The sequence below is a fragment of the Lepidochelys olivacea genome (assembly GCF_965140295.1).
Source record: "Lepidochelys olivacea isolate rLepOli2 genome assembly, chromosome: 4".
Taxonomy (NCBI): domain Eukaryota; kingdom Metazoa; phylum Chordata; order Testudines; family Cheloniidae; genus Lepidochelys; species Lepidochelys olivacea.
This window is the reverse complement of record NC_140414.1, coordinates 124,231,302-124,243,558: the sequence shown is the minus strand read 5'-3', so window position 1 is coordinate 124,243,558 and position 12,257 is coordinate 124,231,302. Positions and strand designations below refer to the sequence as shown.

The 12,257-nt window shown below is 39.3% G+C and overlaps 1 protein-coding gene across 5 annotated transcripts in view; it reads right to left on the bottom strand.

Annotated features, from left to right (window-relative positions):
- Positions 1 to 12,257, bottom strand: part of LOC311519864 (uncharacterized protein) — a 40,131-nt gene that overhangs the window by 14,589 nt on the left and 13,285 nt on the right. For all 5 annotated transcript variants that reach the window (XR_014711398.1, XR_014711399.1, XM_084626865.1 and 2 more), the window contains 8 exons: positions 12,048 to 12,127; positions 11,388 to 11,511; positions 11,172 to 11,298; positions 9,646 to 9,704; positions 6,799 to 6,907; positions 4,652 to 4,843; positions 1,359 to 1,450; positions 139 to 268 (listed from right to left, as the gene is read on the bottom strand). Coding sequence is in view for 3 of the 5 variants with exons in the window: in XM_084626865.1 (XP_084482991.1) it covers positions 139 to 268; positions 1,359 to 1,450; positions 4,652 to 4,843; positions 6,799 to 6,907; positions 9,646 to 9,704; positions 11,172 to 11,298; positions 11,388 to 11,511; positions 12,048 to 12,127 (913 nt within the window). In the remaining 2 variants the exon portion in view is untranslated. The remainder of the gene's footprint in view (positions 1 to 138; positions 269 to 1,358; positions 1,451 to 4,651; positions 4,844 to 6,798; positions 6,908 to 9,645; positions 9,705 to 11,171; positions 11,299 to 11,387; positions 11,512 to 12,047; positions 12,128 to 12,257) is intronic.

Genomic DNA, 12,257 nt, shown 5'->3' with positions numbered 1-12,257 from the left:
TTGTAGTGTAGACATACTGTCAATAGCCCAGAAGTTCCATGGTCATTTTCACAGAAACTACCTCAGAAGAAGATTTTAATGGTATCTGTTGAACAACAGTAAAACAAAAGATCAATCACAGAAAAAAATTTGACTTACTCGTGTCCACTATTTGCAGATGAAACTGGAACAGCATTGGAATCATATTTAAATTTTCAAACTCTTTTTCTAAAGTACCGCTATATGCCTTTATAGATGCAAAATCCATTTCCAACTTCAACTGCTGATTCTAAAATTGGACAAAAGGTGTTTTAGCTTAAGAACACATCACAGTCACCTAGCAGTACATGAAAAAAAATGACAAAATAATTTCATCTTTTATTCCCAGATTTGAACATTTGGCCCACATTTGCCAAATTGAACTAATCAGATAAATTCAGCATGGTAATGCAAAAGTTACTTGGCTTTTGGTTCTATTCACAAGTGTCATTCTGGTAATTTCATCATTTCTCATTTGTATACAGTGGAATCTGCCCAATGATAGGGGGAGGACAAATTATTTTTTCACTACAAAGGGGCTGAGATTTGCAAATACAAGTGCATGCATATGAACAAGAAAGCTCAGACAGCATACTAAGCCAGTTAATTAAAACTCAGGTACAAATTATCCAAAATTCAAGAAGTTGAGTAATAATGGACATAGTGGTAAAAATGAGAGACAACTGTGTAGGAAGTGATAGAAAAAGAGCAGCAAAGAAAGACCTGAGAATTAAAGTGGATCATGAAAGGAAAGGTCAAAAAGAGACCTGGTGTAAATGAGGAACTCCTTGCTTCAGTGGAGATGACCTGCTGACAACAGGTCTGAATCTGGCTAAATTTAATGCTGGTCACAAACAATCAAATGCCATACTGGGCCTCAACACTCAAATCGATATGGACATACAAAGCCTTATTCTGAAGAATCCCACTGAAATCAACAGGACTCCATCGGGGGGGGGGGGTAAAAGTCCATATGCCTGTTTGCGGGATCAGGCCCTTGGACTGCATGAACAGGAGTATTACAGGCAAGACAAATATAGTGGTTTTTCTGCTGTACTTGGGCCGCACCAGTTCAGTTCTGGACATTACATACCTCAAAGAATTCAGAGATGAACAACAAGAGTGATATAAACAAACAAGGAGACAGAGCCTCAGCTGGTTTAAACTGCTGTTGCTTCACTGAATTGAATGGAACTGTGCCAATTTACACCAGATCTCAAACGTTTTCAGAGTACAAAAAAACTCACCATAAAATTCATATAAGCAGAGTAGGATTACAAAAGGAACAGAAACCTTCATGTCTGTGTGCATGCTTAGTGTTCAGACATTGGATTATTTACCTTCAGATCCTCCAGCTGCTTTTTTAAGCTTTCCTGGTCTTCATATGCCTTTGTCAAACTTCTTTTCAGTTCACAAAGTTCAAACTCTTTAACTGTTAAAAAATAATTTTCAATTTAGATTGTAATATTTTCTACACACCTTTGAACAAAAACCATAAAAGAAACAGAACTGAAATTATACTTAACCCTACCTACACCAAAGCTGCCCACTGAGAGTCAATTTCAAAGTTAGAGGTCGCTACATAACAAAGACATATGACAGCAAAGGCGAACTACTATACAGTCACAGCATGCCAGATGACTATCAATGTATCGAAATAAAGACAAAAAATAGTTACTCATCTTTTTGTAACTGTTGTTCTTCAAGCTGTGTTCTATTACACTGTAGTGTATGTGCGTTGCGTACACCGGTGCATGAGAGTTTTGCCTAGCTGTACCTGTAGGGGCGGACCCACCCACTCTGTTCCTTGTGCTCCAAAATGAGGGTATAAAGGGCAAAGTCACTCCTCCCCTACTTCAGTTCCTTTGCACCAGAACCAATGGTAGACTCTGATGTGTCAGGGAAGGAGGGTGAGTTGTGTAATCGATGTATGCAACACATCTCAAAGAACAGTTACAAGAAGGCAACTGTTTGTTCTTCTTCGAGTGCCTGCATGTGTCCACAGTGTAGGTGACTGCCAAGCTGTTACAATGAGGCTCCGAGCTCCTAGGGTAACAGGAACTGTAGAACTGCCTCCCCTATATTTGTATCCTCCTACAGCAGACATTGCATTATGCCTGGTGAATGTCTGAATCTAAGACAGGTGTCCATAATTGGGACGTTAGCCACAAATGCTGCTGAGGTCAAACATGCTCTGGTCGAGTGCATCTTAAGTTTGTCAGGAGGCATTACTCCTTTGACAGCTTAACACTTTGTAGTGCAGTTGGTGATCCATTTTGAGAGCTTCTCAGTTGTAACAGGATGACCTCTCATAAGTTCTGCATAAGAAATGTGCAGCAGGGAAGACACCCAAAAGGGTTTTGTCCTATCCAGGAAAAAGAGCCAATGCTCTGCGGAAACTCTACTTGTGCTTATGCAGAGGATTAGGTAGAGGGGTGGAGATAGAAAGGAACTGGAGGGTATATCTCAATTCCACCATGCTTAGTACACTCTTATCTGAGATGACGGCCTGCCAGGAATGTAGGAAAAAGGACAACGTGCCCCAGAAAGATGGGGACAGATCAATGAGATCCAGGTCAAATAGCATGCTGTCCGTGACATAAGAGTAAAAATGACTAATTTGGGGCCTGTGGCTGCAAAGCTGAAGAGTGCAAGGAAGTAGAAGGCATCGTTTTTCTTCTCTGTGACCTTGGTCAGCCAAACAAAAAAAGGACAGTATTACTGTTTGGGCTGGAATTGAAGACGATATCTTGTCTCCTCTTTGTCATCACCATACAGAGGCCCAAGGATTTCAACACTGTTTGAGTCCACTAGTGTGTGCAAAGCCTTATCTGTTTTAGATGAGAACAGAGCACATCCCTTGAAAGGAAAGTTGTTAATTGTTTGTTGCTGGAATCCTGGAGGTCTGCAGCCAGGAGGATCTGTGCAGAGTCACTACTGTCACCATGACCCTAGCTGTGGAATCTGCTGCATTTAAAGAAGCCATATGACTGATCGAGAAATGAAACGTCCCTCTGCAATGAGCAACTGGAGTCTTTTGGCAGTCTGCCAGCAACCTCCCAAACTGCCTCCCAGTTTGAAAAACTACACTGTGACGACACAGTGCCATGGTTGGTAATGTGAAATTATGAACTTGCTGTAGAATAAATTTTTCTACCACACAAGTCAAGCTTTTCGGCATCTTTGTCCCTGAGGGTAGCCTCATCTCTGCCCTACCAGCTCCTCTCACTCACCACAGCCACAACAAGTGAATCTGGTGTGGGATGTAAACGGAACTGTTCAAACCCCTAGAACGGAACCTGATATTTATGTTCTGTTCTTTTGGCCACAACTGGAGTAGAGGCAAGGGTTTACCAGATGGTTTTGGCTAGCTGCATAATGGCCTCACTTATGGGCAGGGCAACCCTCCCTGGTGGCGTGGGATGGAGACTATCAAACAAACAGTTTGAATGTCCAGGGAGGCTGCCATCTTCTCGAGGAGCTCCTGATGTACCTTAAAGTTACCCAGTACCTGGGAGGATCTTTCTGGTACGAGGACCTCATCAGGTGATGAGCAGGATGTCTGCATGACAGGCAAGGGTGAAAGCCCCCAAGGTTACTCTTGTGGTCCAGGATGGGTTATACTCTTCTGGAATGGGCTGAAAGAAGTCTTCGGCTTGAGATCCAAAGGCTCACTGGTACCAACCGTGACTGGTCTCCCAGTACTGGCAGGAGATGACTCCCTCCTGGAAAGCCTACTTGTATCAGGAAGTGGTGAAGTATATCTGGAACCTGGAGGCATCCCCCTGGGCATCCAGTAGGGGTACTGAGGGCACTGGTATAGGACTGGGCCCTAGGCAGATCTGCCCCCCAAGCATCCCAATCCCTGGCTAAGGTCCTCTCAGAACCCTGTCTGAGTGCAGGAATGGGAACGTGAGGAAGCTCTAGACTCTCAGTACCAGGATACCGGAGAGCCTACTTTGGAGTCTGATGAGGAATCAGAGTATTCCAGGAACCAGGAGGGGTCCACGGTTACCAAGAACTGGATCCATGTCAAGGATGCAATACTGGAGGAAGAATGGATGGCTTCCTAGCCACCAATAAAGTGTGGCATGGAGGAGCTGGTACCAGCCCAGAAGATGTAAAGAGTTGGTACTAGGCCCAAAGGTGATGGAGCCTGACTAGAGTGTTCCAGTGCCAATGGGGAACTTCACCTAGCCCAGATGAGGGTCCTCAGCCTGAGGCAAGGGTGAAGGCAGTACTGGCAGCCACAGCATAGCCTCTGGCCTACTTGGAACAGATGTAGGCTGCTGACCTGCAGGAATCAGGGATAACCACTCTGTTGCAGCCAATGAGGTAGCAGACTCAACAGTCACTGGGAGGACACTGAATTGACAGCTCAATTACAAGGTCCACTTGTATGAGCCCATGCTAGGAAGTAGCGAGGCAAAGGTACTAGACTGACCTTCTGTAGAGGAGTTCCACATTCTAGATTTTGAAGAACTGGATACTGATTTCTTCTGAGGCTGAGGCTGTACTGAGGTAATAATATTGTCCTAGTGATGGGGATCACCTCTGGCTCCAGTTTGATGGCATTTAATATAAAAAAAAAAGACTTCTCTCTACAATTTATTTTTCAGAATATACAACTTACATTTCAGAAGTCTGAAGATAAACTCCTGCAAAAAACAAAAATCAGATGAAGCAAAGTTCTTCTGGGAGGTCAGGCCCCCAAACTGAAACACATCTGTAGAGTCAATTTCTTCTTCTGACTCATCTTTTTCCTCCTTCTCTTTTTGCAGTTTCTGATGTTTAGAGAATTCAGCCATTTCTTTCTCAAACTCCCCTGGACAAAATAAATAAATAAAACAATTAAATGGGTTTCAAAAATTAACCACTTCTTCTAAAATCAAAGATATTGCAACACATTCCACATTTTTGGAATAACAAAGATTTGCCTGAATATAGCTGAAGTTTTTATATGAAGTAAAACTTTTAGATGGTACAGTGGTGAGCACTAAACAGTCACCACATACCAATAGTTACCATGCGACAGCATTCGACATTTCCTTACACACAGAACAGGGAAAAATAGTCAGTTAACCTAAATACAATGTTCTGGTTAGCTGTTGATGTGTTCCTCCCACCTCCTTTATTGGTGATTATACTTTGTTTTTGTTTTTTTTTTGACAGAAATAACCTGATATTATATAACATTTATTAGAATAGCAAAATTGATGTGTAAAAGGGACCTTATGAATTCAAACTGAGCCAGTAATTTACATTTTGTTAAATCATGGAAAAAAGAGACGATTCCCACATAAAGCTTCTCAGAATAGCTGGCCTTTCAGACGTTATCATCAGACAACCCACTTAAACTATCTAATAGACTGGATTTCAGACCCCATACTCAAGAGCATGGCTGTGCATGCTGCAGCCAGGTCTCTCCATGATATCTCTGAAATCGGTGAGCTTTATAGGCACTGAAGTTCAAAACACACTTTCAGAGGTCATCTTCTAGTATAAACTCACAAGTATCAGTTAAATATATTTATCAATTGGCAGTAGAAAATTTTTGGTATAATAATAATAATTGGTCTGTCTTGGAAATACTGCTATACATGTACTTTAGTAGTAAAAAGAGTAAAATATTGTTGATTTTGTACAAATATATGTATATGGACTTCTGTTTGAAGCTTAGCATTACATACCACTAATAAGTTTATATGTCACGACTTATTTTTCCCCTAGAGGGTTTTGTGCTTTGTTTTTTAAAAATTACTGTAGAACCAATAGCATTATTATCAGAGTTAAGTTTATTTTGTTGCGATGCCATATGCATTTCCTTTTCTCAATAAGGATAATGTATTCATTATGTGGGCACTTTAAGATTTACAATGGAAAGCAAATAGATTAATAAGGAAATGCTTGGGTTTTGAAAGTGATATGATAGACAAGTGTCCTGTTCACACTTAACACCCTTATCCTTTTAAAATCAAAGTGGAATTGCCTACTCATTATTTTTTAATCTTTTATTTTGTGTGCGTGTCACAAAAAGACAAATTGTTGTGGAAAGACTAGGTCACATCAAACCGAAGGAGTGAACAGTACTTGCCAAGCTATCAGTGGTAGGAAACCAAAATCCTAGTTCTCCGACTAGTACTGAAATTGTAAGAAAACTGTGTCAGAGAAAATGAAACAGATTGCTTGGTACATTTGAAAAGATGGTAAAAATCCTGGATGAGCAAAGCATGCTCCATCACAAGCAAAAATCAGAGTCTCCTTGCTTTGGTCATCTATGACAAGGGCCATCACAGAATAGAGTTTTGTGCCTACTTTTAGAAATAGCAATTTCTTGAACATTTTATTATTCCTTTCCTTGAAAGCTGCCTGATGCATAAGCCGAAGTTCCTATGAATTAGAATTTTGTGTGGTCACTGGGCTGCTACAGGCAAAACAGATTATACAAAATATTAAAAACTCACAAAATTATTAAGAAAAATGAGTCACTAAGTTTTTAATTTCTAAATACACTTAATTATTACAAAATAATTAAAACAAATTCCAGTCAATGAAAAACGTGAAAGCATGATTTTTCTTTTTCGGTTACAAAGTATATATTTGAGAAAAATCAGTCTTATAATGGGACACCGATTATATTAGCTATGAAGAGGCTATATGCTCTAAGAGCCAGCTATTTAATGCACTAGATATGTGTACCATCTTATATTAGTACCAATACCAGTTGATAGTCTGTTTGAATTGCAAGCTAGCTTGATTAGCATACAATTTTAACACTACCTGTTAAATTCTGTAAGTGTTGCTTTCCCATAAGGTGTTCTTTCTTGTTATGAAAAGAACTGAAAAACTGGTTACATGTCCGACAATACAGGTCATCACTTTCATCTCTCTGTTTTGATGAAAGAGGCAGAATAGCGAGAATTAGAAGGATCTTTCAGTATCTGCCAAATAATGAGTAATTAAGAAACATTACCTACTGCAATCAGGTAAAAACCAAACCAAAACAAAAAACCCCTGAAACCTCCTTTGCTCCTCATACAAACCAGATCCCATCAAGGCATGGGTCACAAAAAGATTTCACAAGACAATGAGAATTATGTAGGGTTTTTTTTTTGGTTTCAGGGCAAATCCTGACTCCATGGGCACAGAGGATGCAAGGGACAGTGATACTAGTTTAACTGGACTTCATCATGGGAGCTCCTTTGCCCTGTCACTCCAGGGATATTCAAGGCTGCAGTGGGTGAAAGTGGAGGCTGGAGAATCCACTGTTATTCGAGTCTTCTAGTCCCCCTCCTATGGGCTTCCACCCCCAAAGCAGTTCTGTTGCCTGGGGTTCAAGATTCCTTCCACTTTTTCTCATGGAGATCATCAGTACTGATATAAGTTACTTGGTCTATGCAGAGGATTTGGGCCTAAGTGGTTTTATTGCTTCCTTTAAGGAAGTGCTGAAATGTGCAATAATGTCAAAGGAGAGCACTATTATTGTCTTCTTGTTTACTGATCAAGGCGCTAAGCAGATAACAAATAAATGTGCTGTAATGAGGGTTAGAAGTCACTAAAACAGAAGGTGGGTCGCCATAAAACACATAAACCAGGTGTAAAGTGCCACCCTGGGAAAAAGATACTTACAGTTATTCAAATGGATGGTGCAGAATTAGCGCCGAGGCACGTACACAGTGAATGAAATAAGAAAAAGTAGGCTGCCAAAATAGAGAAATGCAGCCAAGAGAGGTTCCTTTAAGTGTGACAGAACGACATGCACAATAGAACAACTGACTAAGATAGTCCATGTAAAGAGTCACTTTGATCCTGTGGAGAGAGACTGGCACTATGAGTATGGAGAAATGGTTTCTACTCCTAGTTCTTCAGCTAACTTGATGGCCTACCTCAGGTCACACACTTAAACATCCTCTGGCCCTGTTTCTTTATTGGCAAATATGCAGAGTAAAATGACTTACAAGCCATTATTAGCAGTACGTTTGAAAAACAATTGAGTATATTCAATAGAGCAATTACTTTCCATAAATTTTTGTCACAACTTTTATGTCCATGTTCGAGTGAATGCAGATTTCATGTTGCCACAATTCCAAGTAAAATAATTTGGTTTTGCTTTTTTAAAATCAGACAAGGAAGTTATGTGCAATGCTGATTCATGCACTGAGCATCATCCATTGTGTGCACTGAATGAGGAAGAATCCTAAGGGAAAAGTAATACGTGATCATTCAATTAAAGATTTATTATAATTAGTGCTTCTGTTTTTCAGGGTTTAATAATTTCATTTTGGAGAGTTTATTTTTAGCAATTTTTTAGAGTTTTATTCAGATGCCCAAAAATTGGGGTTTTTCGGGGCTCTCTCTTTGTATATACTGTATTGAATAATGTAAATTTTATACGCTACTTACGACAGCAGAATATACTAGTATGAGTAATCTCTTTGTAAGTGTTCCATAGTTCCCTTTAATGTAGTACTATTTCTAATAGCACTAAGGAACATTTAGGCTAGTCTAGACTGCACATCACTTGCGGCAACATGTTGTGAACGCGTTGCTACCCCCAGCATTGAAACGTGGGCTGCGTCCACACCGTGGCATGTAGCTACACATCAGTGAAAGGCTCGGGGGGGGGGGGGGAGACGGGGGAGAGGAGGGGGAAAAGGTTCCAGCAGTGGGGGACACACTGCTAAAATAGGCAATGCTTGGGTAAGGAGAGTGCCGTGTAGGGAACATAGAGACAGGGTTCAGGCATGCCTTTCCTTGCTTATGTAGTGCCTCACCATCTATGCAGCTATTTATACCTGTGCCAGGGGAGCATGTCGTGGATGTACTCTACGCCCTGCCAAAAGAAGTGTGCAGTGTAGACATACCTTCAGTGTGCACCAACAGGGTCTACACATGACAAATAATGCACAACACATTAGTGCACTTTATCCCTGTCATAAACAATTACTGGTCCACACAGACAAGCCCTTACGGTAGAACCTCAGAGTTGCAAACACCTCGGGAAGGGAGGTTGTTCGTAACTCTGAAATGTTTGCAACTCTGAACAAAACATTATGATGGTTCTTTCAAAAATTTACAACTGCACATGGACTTAATACAGCTTTGAAACTTTATAATGCAGAAGAAAAATGCTGCTTTTCCCCTTTATTTTTTTAGTAGTTTAGGTTTAACACATGACTGTATTTGCCTTTTTTTTTGGGTCTGCCTGATTGTGTACGTCCGGTTCCCGATGAGGTGCGTGGCTGACCGGTCAGTTTGTAACTGGGGCGTTAGTAACTCTGAGGTACTACCGTAGATAAAAATAGCCATTTCTGCTGTTCATTGGATAAACACCAATTTCTTTTTATTTTTTATACTGGCAGTGTTAAAATCAAAATCCAGAAGCCCTCATAATCATGCATGCACACAAGGAGGTAGAACTAGAGTTGCAAAGACAATCTTAATTCTGGCCTTTCCTAATTTTTGAGTGCTTGACTTTGTGATTTGTTAGCATTTTTTTAGAATAGTTTTTGTGTGAGTACAACACTGTATGTCGTTATTAAAATAAGCTAGCTGACATTAACTAGTTAAAACTTATCAGCTTTCTCCCTCCCACTCTCACCTCAAATAGAGTTTCCATGTACTTACATCTATTGTTGACAAAGCAAGAGCTTCATTCTCGGATCTACTTCCTAATGATACTGTTCCTGATGGAAAAACCAAGTTCTATTATTTTAACTGTAATACAGAAAACAAGTCAAGCAACTTTGGAAAAAAAAATTCAACTAATAACTGGTCTAGTGGTGCCCAGGTTTTGCCACAATATATTAGTGGGAATCTTAAGGGGACCATCCTTTTATAATGTGATAAAAAATTCTTAATGTTTTTTTTCAAAGGAAAAATACTTGTTTCCTTCAATGGGATTAGATTTTTAAGCACATTAAAATTAAAAAGCACACCAAACTAGCATAAGATCTACATAAAGGTGTATTTTTTTAAAGATACTTCTCTGAATCTTCATAAATAGCTACTTGCCCTCTCTATCATTTTCTTCCTCCAGAGGATTTGAAAGGAAGTGTCCAAGATTCTCTCTCACAACTCCCTAACAAAATATTAAACATAGCATGACATTCCTTTAACAAAGGTTTTTTTAAAAAATTGCTCAAGTCGCATCACTGCCGATATAGTGTACTGAACTGCTCCCAGTGGAAAGAAGCTTGCTGTGTTAACTGCAAAGATAACTACCAAAATTACCGTACAATGCAATACAAGCAATAATGCAAATGAAGTGCCAGTCTTTTTCAGGAGCTTTTTGCACAGGCAATAGAAACTTAAAGTAATTCTATTTAGCAATTGGTATTTACTGATATAATACACCAAAATTCTAATCTGAATTACAGAATACAGGGTCAAGGAGTTGTAAACTTGAATTACAGGATCTGCTGTAAGCACTGCAATGCATAATTGAAAAAGAATAGGCACAAGCTGGGGAAATTTAGGGTGTAAAGATAGACAATTGCTGACAACTCAGCCCCTTTCCCCTCTCTTGTAAAAAGAGATGCACTGTTTTAGCAATCTAGTATTTATTTCCTTTCTTCACTTTATTCCAGGGAGTGTCAGTTTGCATCCGATAAAGTGAGCTGTAGCTCACAAAAACTTATGCTCAAATAAATTGGTTAGTCTCTAAGGTGCCACAAGTACTCCTGTTCTTTTTGCGGATACAGACTAACACAGCTGCTACTCTGAAACCTGTCAGTTTCTAAAAGTACATTCAGCCTTAAAGCCTTAAAGGAGGTAGACAGTAAGTCTAAAGTAGATGATGATAAATAATAATAATAATTAAAAGGCAAATCAGATAAAATGTAGACACTAAAGCACCTCTTTATTAATCTACAATATCATACATACTTGCGTAAACAATCATTGCCAAAAATTTCTTCAACTGAGACGTTCAACACATCCACAATATATCTCTGCTTTCCTTGAATTTTAAGGCTTAATAATTATGATACTATAATTAATAGCCTGATGAAATTAAAAAAATGTAGTAACAGTGAGACGTTTTCAAAACCTGGGTCTCCCAGAACTCTCTTCCTAGCAATTTTAGTTAGGGTATGAATGGGATATTCCTTCATTTCTTTAAAATAATTAACATTTATAATTCTCTAACTTACCACACAGGGTCTTCACTTTGTGAACTGCTCTTCTCTCTAAGAAAGCTTGATAGGCTTCAGAGTCTTGATAGGCTTTCAATTCTTTCATATATCTTTGCTTATCCTTTTCTGCTTCTTTAATATATTTCTGCAAAAGAGATACAATACTTGCTATAATATGCCTCTTCTAGTTTGCTGCCTCTTTTAATGCTATAAGATGATAATGAAAAGGCTTACTTGCTTTCCTGCTTGAGAAAGTTGAGACCACTGAGCAGCCAGCATCTTGGTTATTTCAGTAAAAGGCAAATCTGGATGTTTGGCCTTCGTTTTAATTCTCCGCTCATTCAAGAATATTACATACCTAATACCAACAGTGGGCAATATATCAGCAATTAACAATACATAAACTAGTAAGATTCATTTGTGCTTACGTATATATTTCAATATATATGTGAAATACTGCCTGGTAGTTAATCCTTTATAAAGTTATGGAACTGCTAGTTATACAACTCCCACATGGCTAAGTGAACCTTCCCTCAAATCATTATAAAGAAAAATTTCCATATGGGTACACAAATCTGCACTAACCTATAGATTGCAAAGACACATGACTGCTCAACCTACAATACATTCCCTTTAGCCATATCAGTTTACCCCTGCACTTTTGTACTGGTGGGATTAATAAAAGGTGTCCATCAAAATGCAGTTTGAGGATTTCTAACATTTCCAAGCTATAAATATTTAATTGCCCTCAGAGACCACTCCCAAAGCCTTTAGCATTCTCTAAATCTCTACAGTTCAGAGCCCCAAGTTGCTTTAATATACTGCATACAAGAGCGCATATTAAGAGAACAGTAAATTATCTGAACAAAAAATGCTATTATATAACACACTTACCCTGTTGTAGGGGCTTGAGGAGCTGAAAATTCCTTTGGAGGTTTCCTTTTCTTCCCTTTAGGCCAGCCACCTTTTCTTTTCTGGGGAGGGAGGGGAGGTAAAATACTTGGGACTACACTACCTTTCAGTTGCAAGTCTCAAAGCAAAGTCTCACTTTGTGAACACATAGGACTACCATTTAGTGAACTATTATAATAATATATGCAGAGC